General features: G+C 34.7%; 1 protein-coding gene across 15 annotated transcripts in view; it reads left to right on the forward strand.

The window, feature by feature from the left end:
• The window catches only part of CSPP1 (centrosome and spindle pole associated protein 1), a 221,899-nt gene that overhangs the window by 123,076 nt on the left and 85,423 nt on the right, over positions 1-13,400 (forward strand). For 8 of the 15 annotated variants that reach the window (XM_068525678.1, XM_068525677.1, XM_068525676.1 and 5 more), the window contains exons 4-8: positions 5,388-5,491; positions 6,519-6,542; positions 10,307-10,387; positions 11,669-11,767; positions 12,525-12,967. In XM_068525678.1, the coding sequence (XP_068381779.1) occupies positions 5,388-5,491; positions 6,519-6,542; positions 10,307-10,387; positions 11,669-11,767; positions 12,525-12,967 (751 nt within the window). The remainder of the gene's footprint in view (positions 1-5,387; positions 5,492-6,518; positions 6,543-10,306; positions 10,388-11,668; positions 11,768-12,524; positions 12,968-13,400) is intronic. The other 7 variants (XM_068525680.1, XM_068525681.1, XM_068525685.1 and 4 more) reach the window with 2 other exon arrangements.

Below are 13,400 nucleotides of genomic sequence, written 5' to 3' on the forward strand. Positions count from 1 at the left end.
TTTATATCCTGGAAAACATTTTTAATAGATGAAATAATGCAGTTAATACTTCCAACATTTTTTCATACATAAATATATTTTGACCCAACATTCATAGATTTTCTGCAGTGCTTTTGAAATGTAGTTCCTGGCTCAGTGACAAGGATGAGAGCATTGCTGTATTTGGGGTTTTTTTCCCTGTATTTTCCATTAAAGAAATAAAGGAAAACATGCACATGGTAAAAAATTACAAAGAACACAGAAGTATATAGCCTGAGAATTGGTGATCCTCCCAACCTTGTCCTCTAGTCTCTCTTGTTAAGCAGTTTCTTGTGTACAGTTTCATGACTATATTGTGCACGCATGTATATAGCCCTCTCTTCTTTTTCTGTATATGGTAGCATAGGTCCTGTTGTGCGTTTGAAGATACCACTTCTGTGACATATAGTATAAGGATGTGACCATGACCTCTTGAGATTAAAAAGCTACTTAATGCATCTTTTGAGAGACCTGGAGCAGCTACTGTCTGCTGCTAAGGTTTCCACTACAGGCTGGCTATTGGCTGCTGTCTGGAACTTAGCTTGTAAATAGTTTCCTACACCTATAGAAAGAGTGGCTCATTGTGCCTAAACTGTTGTACAAACCACATGGTTTATGCAGAATACCTGCTTTCTGTCTGCAGAGTCTGGAATTTTGGTCCGTACTAGGCAGAGGGTGCCTAGGTGACCAGCTCCCATTAAAAACCTTGGGCACTGAGTAATGAGCTTCCCTGGTAAACAACACTTCACATGTGTTGTCACAACTTGTTGCTGCAGGAATTAAGCGTGTCCTGTGTGATTCCACTGGGGAAGAACTCTTGGAAGTTTGCACCTAGTTTCCTCTGGACTTTGCCCCATGTACCTTTTCCCTTTGTTAATTTTGCTCTATAATCTTTCATGGTAATAAGCCATAATTGTGAGTATAATGACTTCTGTGTCCTGTGAGTCCTATCAAATCACCAAGCCTGGGGATGGCTTTGAAGACTACCAACACAATCCTTTTCAGTCTTTTTTTTTTTTTCTGGTTCCTTTTTAGCTCCCTCACCTCTAAACTTTGGACTACAGAATCCATCTTTAACTTTTGTATTCCCTAGGTATTTTTTAATCCATCCACCGTTTCTAGGCAATATCTCTCACTCATATCAAAATGCCATTGATCAGCCCTCCAGGCTCCAGAATGCACTAGATTTATTTTAGCTTTCATGCTCTGAAGTCATGTTTTGTAAATCTGCAAGCAAAAAATGACAAATAATCTAAGTAAGAAAAAAGATTTTATTTTTGTTACTAGAAATTATTTGGTATGATTTTTTTTAAAATTAATTAATTAATTAATTTATTTTTGGCTGTGTTGGGTCTTTGTTTCTGTGCGAGGGCTTTCTCTAGTTGCGGCAAGCAGGGGTCACTCTTCATCGTGGTGCGCGGGCCTCTCACTGTCGCGGCCTCTCTTGTAGCGGAGCACAAGCTCCAGACGCGCAGGCTCAGTAGTTGTGGCTCACGGGCCTAGTTGCTCCGCGGCATGTGGGATCTTCCCAGACCAGGGCTCGAACCCGTGTCCCCTGCATTGGCAGGCAGATTCTCAACCACTGCGCCACCAGGGAAGCCCTGGTATGATTTTTAAAAATTCATTTTAAATACAATTATGCTCATGGAGACTTGGAAAAGAAAGAATTATAAGGAAGGAAAATTACATTGTTGTAATTTAAAAATAATACCAGAAAAAGATTAAAAAAATAGTATCAGAAAAGAAGCAACAGCAGAATTTCCCATTGCAGAGTCACTCTAGAGTTTAGACTAAGCTAAAAAATTACAGTTAATATAAAGATTTTGGAAAATAGACAAAAGGAAATTGTTGTTTTTACTAATTTTTAGTTGTACTTTTGTCATTCCTTGTAGCATATTTAGTCTTAGGTTTCTCTTATTACAAACTAAATCCCAGACATTCTACCTCTTTGGTTCAGTTTGTACAAGTCAAATGGATCCTTTGTAATAATGTCTTTATAGCTGAAGTTTGAGTACAATGTTCTCCTCAAAGTAGCTGCATCTGTTAAGTCACCTGCTTAGGGAAAGGCTTATTATTATTTCCTGTATTTTGTCCTTTGATTGTTTTTACTTAATACTTTATCATGGTAATATAATAATGAAAATAAGAAACTGTTTCATGGTAATTTGTAAAGTATTTACTATGAGTGCTATGTTAGAAGATAAATTAATTTTAAAAAGATTATACACTGTAGTTTTAAATATTTAACCCACAGCCACTATGGAAACCAAATACTTCTAATCGCTGTAGTTCTGAAACATAATGTTAACTTAGAGTCACTGATGTTCTTGGTGAAGTGACATCACTTCAAATGACCCTAAGATGACACTAATGCTTTACTTGCTACTAGAACCATGAGAAGACAACTGCTCTGAAAAGGTAAGTATCACCATATTTCTCAGCTCATTAAGTCAGTTAGGATGCCATTGTTAATGCTTAGTTTAAAGTGAACAGAATATTTAAATTGTTCCATACAGTTCTTAATTTTATTTCTATGACCTACGTCTACTACCATAAAATATTGGTACCAGATGACAAAAATAAGAATTAAAAAGTTAGTATTTTCTGTTGCCTAAACCTTCAATTAATAAAATTTTAAATAATTCCGAAGGCATTATGTATTCTTACTGTGTTTTAAGACAATTATTACAAATACTATTTGAATTAATAGTAAAAAGCGGGCTTCCCTGGTGGCGCAGTGGTTGAGAATCTGCCTGCCAATGCAGGGGACACGGGTTTGAGCCCTGGTCTGGGAAGATCCCACATGCCACGGAGCAACTGGGCCCGTGAGCCACAATTACTGAGCCTGCGCGTCCGGAGCCTGTGCTCCGCAACAAGAGAGGCCGCGATGGTGAGAGGCCCGCGCACCGCGATGAAGAGTGGTCCCCACTTGCCGCAACTAGAGAAAGCCCTCGCACAGAAACGAAGACTCAACACAGTCATAAATAAATAAATAAATAAATAAATAAAAGAATGTGAATTAAAAAAAAAAAATAGTAAAAAGCAAATACTCATGATAAATAAAATTGAACTTCGTATGAACGATAATTACAGGTGAAAATGAACCAGATTTTTCTTTCTTTTCTTCTCCATAAACCCACCAAGCAGAGCTGAAAATCAGCAGTAAAAGCCACCTTAAACACATGACTTAAAAAGCTGTAAATTACTTGTTCCGCCGAGTAGGAAAGCTGAGCATGTTGCAGGGGGCATCACCCTTGTAGCATTGTTTTCTTTTCGCCTTTGACGCAATAGAGCATCCACTGTGATCCTGTATAACGAGGGATACGTAGCTCTGGTTACTAGTTATTACGCTTACTTTTTCTATGCAATCAGACCACTAGAAGCAGAAATGAAATACTAAGAATAGTGTTCTTTCTCTTTATTCTTCCTCTTACTCAGGTATGCATTCATATATTCTTTTACACGTTTATTCAGTGAACATTTTTTGAGTACAAGTTGTGTGCCAGGAATTATAAAATTGAATAAACATGGACCTTGCCTTCATTGATTTTATAGTTTAATTTCATATATGATTCTCCATTCTGAATGTGAGAATCAAACCATTTTTCTCTTTAGGCTTGAATTCTGTATCTTTAAAAATAAAGTTTTTAAATTTCCTTTGTGAAGAAAGAATGCTAGGATGATTTAAAGTTCCAAGCATATGGAATGCTTTAGATTCTTTTGGAAGAGAGTTGGGAGCATGAGTGAGAGGTGTCTCTAAGGAATCCTCTGTTATACCCTCTGTCATCAGGAGTTAAGCAGGCCAAAGGTGTTTATGAAGAGAATTCGGGTGTTTATGGTAGAAAGGGGAATTTAGTATTGCATAAAAATCAATAGACATCCATTTATATTTATACTACTTTGGCATTTTTGCCCCTGAAATATTTTAGTGATATAATAAAGCAGTGATATGACACAGTCATGATAAGTTTCCATCATTTAGCTGCATTGCGAGGAATAAGGCACAAAAAATGGTAATATCCTATTGGTTTATTACCTACAGTCAGTTGTTTCATCTATATTTCTTGTAGCTGACTCTTTAAGGAAACTTTTTATTTTCTTCAGAAATAATATTTTATACTATAGTATTGCATAGTAGGACTAAAAAAAGCGAGAGTGGCTCCACAAATCGAAATACTGATCTGATATCTGTGCTTCTTGATATAACATTTTACTATTAAAAATAATTAAAAGTATGTAATTTGATTTTAACAGTTTTGTTGAGATATAATTTACATAAGATAAACTGTACCCATTTAAATTGTACAGTTCAGTTGTTTTCAGTGTATTTACAAGTTGTGCAGCCATCACTGTTGTCATCACCCCAAAATATAATTTGATTTTTAAACTCTTGAGTAAGGAAACCCTACTCAAAATGGAAGTTTTTCTTAAAAAACTAAGATTCTTTTACAGAGTTTCTGTTGGGATTATGAAAAAACTCTGGAAATGGATAATGGTGGTGGTTGCACAACATTTTGAATGTACTTAATGCCAGTGAATTGTATGCTTGAATATGGTTAAAATGGTAAATCTTATATCATGTACGTTTTATCACAATAAAAATTAATATCCATTTATATGAAATCAGAATTGGTGGCTTAACTTTAAAAGTTTTTGGAAATTTCAGCCTAAGCCATGCAAGGCTCTAAAAATTTTTTTCAAACGTGTTGTATTCAGTACCCTGTGATAAACCATAATGGAAAAGAATATGAAAAAGTATATATATGTATAACCGAATCACTTTGCTGTACAGCAGAAATTAACACAACATTGTAAATCAACTATACTTTAGTAAAATTTTAAAAATTATAACATGGATATTCTTATAAGTTAAAAAATCACATTATTAATTTTCACAGACTGAAAAACAGACATTAAAGTTGTAAGTATTTTAAAAGAAATTTCAACAGAATTAAATGAAGACGTAAAGGTAATTGGCTTTTCTTTAATTTTGTTTGCAAGATGGCAAACAATGCAGAACCATTTATCTAAAGGGGAAGAAGTAAATATAACACACACACACTGTAATATAAAGATATCTTTTTACAGATATATAAAAGTCTCTGGAAGGAGACACAGACACAGCAATGTTGGTTGTTTTGGGCAGGAGAACTGGGTGGCTGGGGTTCATGGGAGGGAGGGATATTTTCCATTATGTGAATGTATTACCTATTGAAACATTTCAAATGAAAAATTTATTATCCTGATCCAAGTCTCAGAATCAACATGACTGTGTTCCTTCATACTGTGCTTTGTTACAGAAGATTGTATTAAAATTGAGATTGGGTTGAAAATGAGCTACATTGCTTAAGAAGTTGTTTTCTTTCTAGGAATTGATTATGGATTAAGTTTACCACTTGGGGAAGACTATGAACGGAAGAAACATAAACTGAAAGAAGAATTGCGGCAAGATTACAGACGCTATCTTACTCAGGTAATGAGTTCTACTAACTAGTTTTATGCTTCAGAATTTACCTCCTAAATTTGTTTTCCTAACGTTTTAGTCATATGCATTAATTTTTAGGTTTTTAATGGTATCTAGCAATGGATATTGTAGCAAAAGTTAAGTGACACATATACACATACACATTGATAGAGGAAAAAAACGGTGCTGAGAACTGGTGCCATGGAATAACAGACTCTTGACCTTTTAAGTAGGGCAGTGGGTTCCAATTGTAAATGAGATTGTAAATTCTTTTTGTTCATGTTTTGTGTAAAGTTGTCATGGTTTAAAATAGCCTAGTTATGATTTCCTACTACTCTCCTCTGCTCAGCCATGTATTAAAATGACATGTGGAGTTCTAGTTGCTAATTATTTTCCTATGAGCTAAGCTTATAAAACTTCCTTCAGCATATTTCCTTAACCACCAGTCTTTGCTTTATAGTTTAATCTATTTACTTTATAGTTTAATCCATTTGCTTAGTGGAACTCTTGTTTTAAGTATATTTTGTTAAATTATATAATAACTAAACTAATGATTTATTGTAAGTTTTTTTTATTTTTAAACATCTTTATTGGAGTATAATTGCTTTACAGTGATGTGTTAGTTTCTGCTTTATAACAAAGTGAATCAGCTGCACATGTACATATATCCCCATATCTCCTCCCTCTTGTGTCTCCCTCCCACCCTCCCTATCCCACCCCTCTAGGTGGTCACAAAGCACCGAGCTGATCTCCCTGTGCTATGTGGCTGCTTCCCACTAGCTATCTATTTTACATTTGGTAGTGTGTATATGTCCATGCCACTTATTGTAAGTTTTAAAATGCAATTTACTTACTAGGTTATAAATGTATCTAAACAGTCAGGATGTTTCTAGTCATCCCAAGATATTCTTTAGTTTTTTCTGCTTGATAATGTTTATTCCAAATGTATAAATGGTCTCTTATTTATTCTGATTTGTACATAGAGAGAAAGGACTTTGAATACATTTTACCAACGGTTTGTTTCCCTTGACTTTAGGGTATTACACAAGCAAAAAGAAAGGTAGGGCTGCCTGCAAAATGCTGTCCTTTAATTTTTTTGTTTTGTTTTGTTTTAGATCTAGTAGCTTGTAATCATTTGCATTTATGATATTGTTGTACTCAAACTAATAAGAAAAATAGCTTCATTTGTGATTCAGAGACTTTTGAATGGCACCATTTTGGTTTCTTGCTTTTAGCAAAATGACACTCTGTACATTATAAGTTTCTATTAATACAATCAAGTATTCTTTTTGATTCCTGCTTTGCATTTGTTTTTATTGCTTTCTTATGCATCTTTTAGAAATACTCAGCAGCTATTGTAAGTCCCTTTGTTTTCAGCATGCTAGTTTTTGTTCTTCAAAATAATTATAATTGTGCTAATCACATTAAGATTAATAAAATAATGGAATATTCAAGATGTTCTCAGATATTTTTGAACTGTGTGCTGTCAGTCTGGATTACTCAATATTTTTGCACCCAAACTTGTGGATTACATTTGTAAATTTAGATTGGAAAACAAAGAAAACGTTTTATAAAACTTTTTAAAATGAATCTTACACATCCATTCATCATACAACCAACACTTTTTAAACACTTATGAAGATAAATCTGGTATGAATCCTGTCTTCAAGGGGCTTAGCCTCTAGTTGTAGAGATACATTCATACAATTCAGAAAGTGATAACTCTTAACAAGACAGATAAAATGATCAGGAAAGGGCTCAAGGTGTTATTTTGTAAGACATTATAGGATAGGTAGAATTTGGATATTCTAGAGGAGAGGAAGCTTTTCAGATGGAGAGTAGTAGAATGAAGAAGGACTTGGAGGGCAGACTTCAGTTGTGTATGCATGAGACGTATTAGCTTTACCAGCCTGACTGAGTTACAGTAGATTTTTTTTTTTGGAGAGTAGTAAGATATAATGATGTAGATAGATAGAATAGGATAGATTAGAAGGCAGTAGATTTTTAACTTGATATGTATGATAGTTGTGAACCATTATATCTGCTTGAGCAGCTTGTGAGGAGCTTGATAAATTTCCTTTTGGATAGTTAGTTCTTCATGTTAGACACTCTTATTGTCTTAAATTACTGCTACAGATTTTTTAAAAAAATATTTATTTGGCTGAGCTGGGTCTTAGTTGCAGCATGCGGGATCTTCGTTGTGGCATGCTAACTCTTAGTTGTGGCACGTGGGATCTAGTTCCCTGACCAGGGATTGAACCCAGGCCCCCTGCACTGGGAGCGCGGAGTCTTAGCCACTGGACCAGCAGGGAAGTCCCAGATTTTTGACTGATCTCCTTGCACTGATTTTCAGTCCATTCTCCATGCTACTTTCCGGAATGATCCTGATCTTACCGATTTAAATACTTCAGTGTCTCCTCACTGCCTTCAGGATAAAAATCCAAATTCCTTAGCTGTGACACATGAAGTCTTTCATGTTCCAGCCTGCCTCCCTGGCCTTGTGCCTCATTATCCTCTCCTCTTCCCTACTGCTACTTATTGGGTGGAGTTTTCCTCTGATAGCTACTGTTTTCACTTGTGGGTTTTACATTACTTTATAGGTACAAGATTTTAAAAAAGAATGGCAGTGGGAGGTATAAGAAGAAATTGCCTTTATGAAAGAGAAGAATCAAAGAGCACAAATCTTTAAATTCAAAGGGATGTGAAGGAGTTTTTGGTTTGGGATTATTAAGAATATGGTTGTGGTAGAGGAACAATCGTTTGTTAATATGACAAAGACAATTTTTGGTTGACATCTGAGAAGGCGGGAGTGGAGAGGAAAGCAAGGGAAAAAGAAAATTACATAGCACATGGGGAGGTGGCTGCAGTGGCTTCCTTGACCCCTGGAATATGTACAGTTTACAAGTCCCATTCTTTCTGGATTTCTTGTGGCTTCCACACTTTTGGTTTGCATGGATATTTAAATTAAAAAGTAATCAAATCTTAAAATTTTGCCAAGAAGAGCCACTAAAACGAACAATTAACTACCATCTTCTTTCCAGTTTTTAGAATAAAAGACACTTGACCGTCTAACAACACACAAAGAACATATTCTCAGGAGAAGTTTTTAAACTGAATCAGTAAATTTATATTTCTAGCCCAGACCTCTCTCCTGAACCTCCAACTCTTCTAGTTGGTTGCCTATTTGACATTTTCACTTAGAAATCTAGTATCTTATGTTGAACATGTCTAAAAGGGAACTCCAGATTTCCAGTTTTCCCACTCCCATTCCCTAGAAGCCTGTAATACCTGTAGCTTATTCTTTTTGCTTTTTTATTTTTTGGTCATAGCACTTACCACCTTCTAACATACCATATAATTACTCTTCATTATGTTTATTATTTCTTGTCAATTTCCCCTGCTGGAATGTAAGCTTCAGGAAGGCAAAGATCTTTTGTTTTGTTCACTGATGAGTCCCAGATGTATTAAACAGTTTAGACATATTAGGCACTCAATATTTACTAAATGAATGAGTGAATGATTAAAATTCAGCTTTTTGAAAAACTCACTGTATTGTCCTTATTATTAATTTTTTTCATTTTATTGAAAAGTACAAACATCATCCTGGACCCATGTTGGGAGTGGGGAATTGCCTAATGAAGGAGTAAGGATGCAGTATCTCTGTATTCCCAAGACTGGAACTCTGAATGTGTTTTTTGGTACATGTATAACTCTACAAAATGGCTAGGTTTACAGTGTACTTTGGTATATAGGGATCAAACTGACGCAGGGATCTAGTCATGTGTCATATTGTTTCCTTGACAAAAAAGCTTAGAATTTTGTATTACCAACTTTCAAATTAGCTTTTGTAGCACAACTTATTTGTAAATCAGATTTAACAAAACCTTATTAATCAGTTTTATTAATTACTTTGTTCCTGTAATGTTTTGAATGTAACTCTATTGTAGTACATTATATTGTAGTTATTAGTTTCCGTGTTTGTTTCTTCAACTGAATTTTAAATCTCTTAAGTATAGGGAACATATGCTTATGGTTGTCTCCCTACTACCTATAAAAGTAACTGGAAGGTATTAGATGGTCAATAATTGCTTGTTTTATGAATAAATAAAAGACATGAAATTAGGTTTATAAGTATTGATTGATTTAATCCTCGTAACCTAGTGATGTAGGTGCCATTATTCCTGTTCTACAAAGAAACGGAGGCAGAGAAGTTAAGTAACTTATACAGATTATATGCCTACTAAGGAGCAGTACCAGAAAGTTGGTGGTTGTGTGTATTTTTTACAAATCCCTTGTGTTTGTTTTACAGTGTTCAAAGAGATTTTACATTTCTTTATCCTCCTTGATCCTATACCAGCTTTGGTAAGGCAGAGCAGATGCCATTCTCATTTTACAGAAGAAGAAAGTCTGGGTCAGGGAGGTTAAGTGACTTGCTCAGTGTTGCACAACTGAGAAATGCTGGGGCTGGTCGTAGAGCCCAGGTCTTTGGATTCCTAGTCTGATGCTCTGTCTGCCACACTGTGTTACCTAAATGCTTAATGAGCAAGAATGGAGAGGCACATAGGGAAATAATGTTTGTAGTTTATGTCTTCTGGCATTTAAATAGAGATCCACTAACGTAACTATAGGGAAATTAGAAAATTCTCTTCTTTTCTAATTACTTTTGGTATAGGCTCTATACATTTATAGTTTCTATTTTCATCTCCATTTCATTCTGTTGGTCTGTATAATGTAATAATTTAGAATATAGAATGTAAAGACATTTATGAAACATTTTATAAAGGCAATTAGGTAATATTTTTTTTTTAATATGTACATATACAGAAAAATTTTCTATCCACGAGTGAAACTGATCCATCTACTCTGGGAGTTTCTCTTCCTATTGGTGAGAGGTTATCTGCCAAGGTAGGTGGATAGGAGTAGTAATTGTTGGTAGCAGTTTTATGAGGCATCAAAATCATGAAAGAACATACTCTTGATTTAAATGCAAACAAGATCACATCATATCCCGTACTTGATTTTTTCAAAATCTGTGGAGTCTCTAGTGCTGTTTAAACAAGGTTTTTTGAATGTTAAATTTGTAACCATGTAATATGATATATTTGTTTAATATAATGATTAGTTGAATATTCAGAATTTGGTTTTTTTCAGCATTGGTTTCTAAGCTATAAAGTTCATGGTATATGACACAATTATCAGTGAGATGAGCGGATGAGAGAGTATACTGAGCTTTTATGTAGGTGACATCTGGGGCTATTTGAATGTGTGTTCCCATCACAAATACATGTACAAAATCTGAACAGGGCGTAGTGATTAAGCACTGTACACCTCTTGTAGAGACTCAAATTCCCAAGCTAGATGAGAGTCATGACACAGTATGTAAGACAAATGGACAGTTAAGTTTCAAAAGACAGCCTCGCTCTTTTAATACTTTTTTTTTTAGATTGTGCTGTTTCAATGATGTTGAAGGTATTAGGGCTTAAGAACATTTACTAATGCAACATGTTTGTATTTCAACAGAACATTTACGTTATAATATTTTACCTTTTTATGTTTAAAATATAACAAGGACCTTTCCTTAAACTTGGGAAAGAAATGGTTAGAAGCAGGTCTTTCAGGAGTGGGGTGGGGGACTGGAGGCAAGAGATGTCCCTGAGAAGGAAAGTAGGACAGTAACCTGGTCAGATCTTGGAAACGTGCTAATGATAGACCTCCTGGCAAACACATTCATGTACTTCCTAGTGGGAGAGATTTATTTACGACTGCTTTTGGCGGAGTGCACCTGGATTGTCTAGGATTGATGTTGGTAAACAAACCTAGAATTCAGGGACTTACAGGGCATGGCTCCTAGGAAGGTATCATCTAAGCCAAGTAACTACTGGCGTATAAAATGGAGGTGTTTCATAATCAAAGCCGCTCCCTTAGTATTAGAGACCTCATGTGCTAATCTGGACTTAAGCATGTAGTAAATCTTATTTTAATGTGGCAAGAATGGACGTGGGGAATTGCATTGGTGGTCTCGGACCTCTTCCTGCTTCTCCTGTGCCTTACAGCTACTTCTGTTCTTGAAAATATTAGTAAAGCTTGATTCTGGGTAAGATCTCTGATTTGTATGAGTCTGATTTGACATTAGGTACTTTTTCCTGATGTTGAAGTTAACGTTGCCTTTTGGTTTTCTATTTGAAGGAAAGGTTGAAACTTGAACGCAACAAAGAATACAATCAATTTCTCAGGGATAAGGAAGAATGCACGGAAAAGTTCAGACAGGTAGAAAAGAGTACTGAGGTAGGTTTTGCTTTTAAAGTAAATCTTTAACACCACAGGTTGAATATTTGTCCTTACTTGAAAATATTTTTATATTATTAGACATTTCACTTAGTTTTCATACAAATATTTAAAAAGTTAAGCCAAATTGAACCAAACACAGGACATTTAAAGTTTGAATTTTGTAAATGGTTTTATCTCATATTGAAGAACTTACCCTACTTTTTAACTTCATAGAAGAGATTTAATTTTAGAGATTGGTTTTAAGTGACGTTTATTTTTTATTTTTAAATGATTTTTTTATATTGATAATTTCTAGCTATGTGTGTGTGTGTCTGTGTGTGTGTATATATATATATATATATATATTTTTTTTTTTTTTAAACCCAAATTTAAGGGTGGTTGATGTTACTAGGGCCAAAAAAATTTACTACCTTCTGTATTCTTTGTGTTGAGAAGGAATTTAATGTGAAATATTTTGAAGCAATATTTAACTGCCAAAATATGCCTAATATCTCCCTGGCATAGTTTATCCTCTCTTTTTGTAGCCATCTATCCATATTACTGTTACCTATTTATTTGGTATTTATTAACTTTTATTAAAGGATAACACTTCCTTGAAGGTATTTTTCCTAAAGATAAGATGTTTCTTATGGGTGATTAAGCTTTAGAGTTGAGACAGTAAATAGATTAAGATCATTTGAGAGTTTAATTGCTTTTTAAGAAATAGCATCTCTTTAAGATCTTTTTCTTCTTTTTTTCTTTTTTAATTGGCCAGCACAAGAATCAAAGAAGTAAAAAACTTATTAGTCAGGTTAAACCTGATTTACCTTCACAAATGGAGTCATCTTGGGAAAATTCAGAGGGTCCTAGGAAAGATGTCTTAACTCCTTCAGAGGCATATGAAGAGCTTCTAAACCAAAGACGACTAGAAGAAGACAGATACCGAAAACTAGATGATGAAATTGAATTAAGGAATAATAGAAGAGTCATTAAAAAAACTAATGAAGAAGTGGCCATTTCCAATAAAAAACATCAGAGGTTTGTCAGCAAGACTGACATTCCAGATAGAAGATTTCACAGGTTTAATGAGGATCGTGCTTTTGATAAACAGTATTATAGACCAGGCCAAGATCCTGAAGTAAGTGAAGAAATGGACGAGAGGTTTAGATATGAAAGTGATTTTGATAGAAGACTTTTGAGAGTGTATACAAATGACAGGTATTTACAACTTCATTTTTATCTTCTTTATTTGCTTAATATTATTCTTGTTACTTTTTATCATTATGTTAAGGAGACACAGTTTCATTTGATTTACATGATGCTTCAGTTTTAAGTTATGCCATAATTTTATGTGCCACTGTAGGAACAAAGACAACAGCCCAAGATGGGGAGAAAGGGGCCCCATTAAAAAGCTGGGACACTGAAAGACTACAACCTTTATATAAACTTAAATGGGAAATAGACTTTCCCACAGAAAAGGACAGAAAAAAAACTTCCACTGTCAACCTTGGCACTGAGTGGAGGGAGTAAAAAGGAACTTCCCTGAGAATTTGAACTGTAAGCCAGTACTGATTCAGGTTTTCAGTCTGAATTCATGCTGCCAGTATTGTACAAAACAACTCTGAGGCGAGAATTCAGAGTTATCTCATAT

Source organism: Eschrichtius robustus, chromosome 17 (assembly GCF_028021215.1).
Source record: "Eschrichtius robustus isolate mEscRob2 chromosome 17, mEscRob2.pri, whole genome shotgun sequence".
Taxonomy (NCBI): Eukaryota; Metazoa; Chordata; class Mammalia; order Artiodactyla; family Eschrichtiidae; genus Eschrichtius; species Eschrichtius robustus.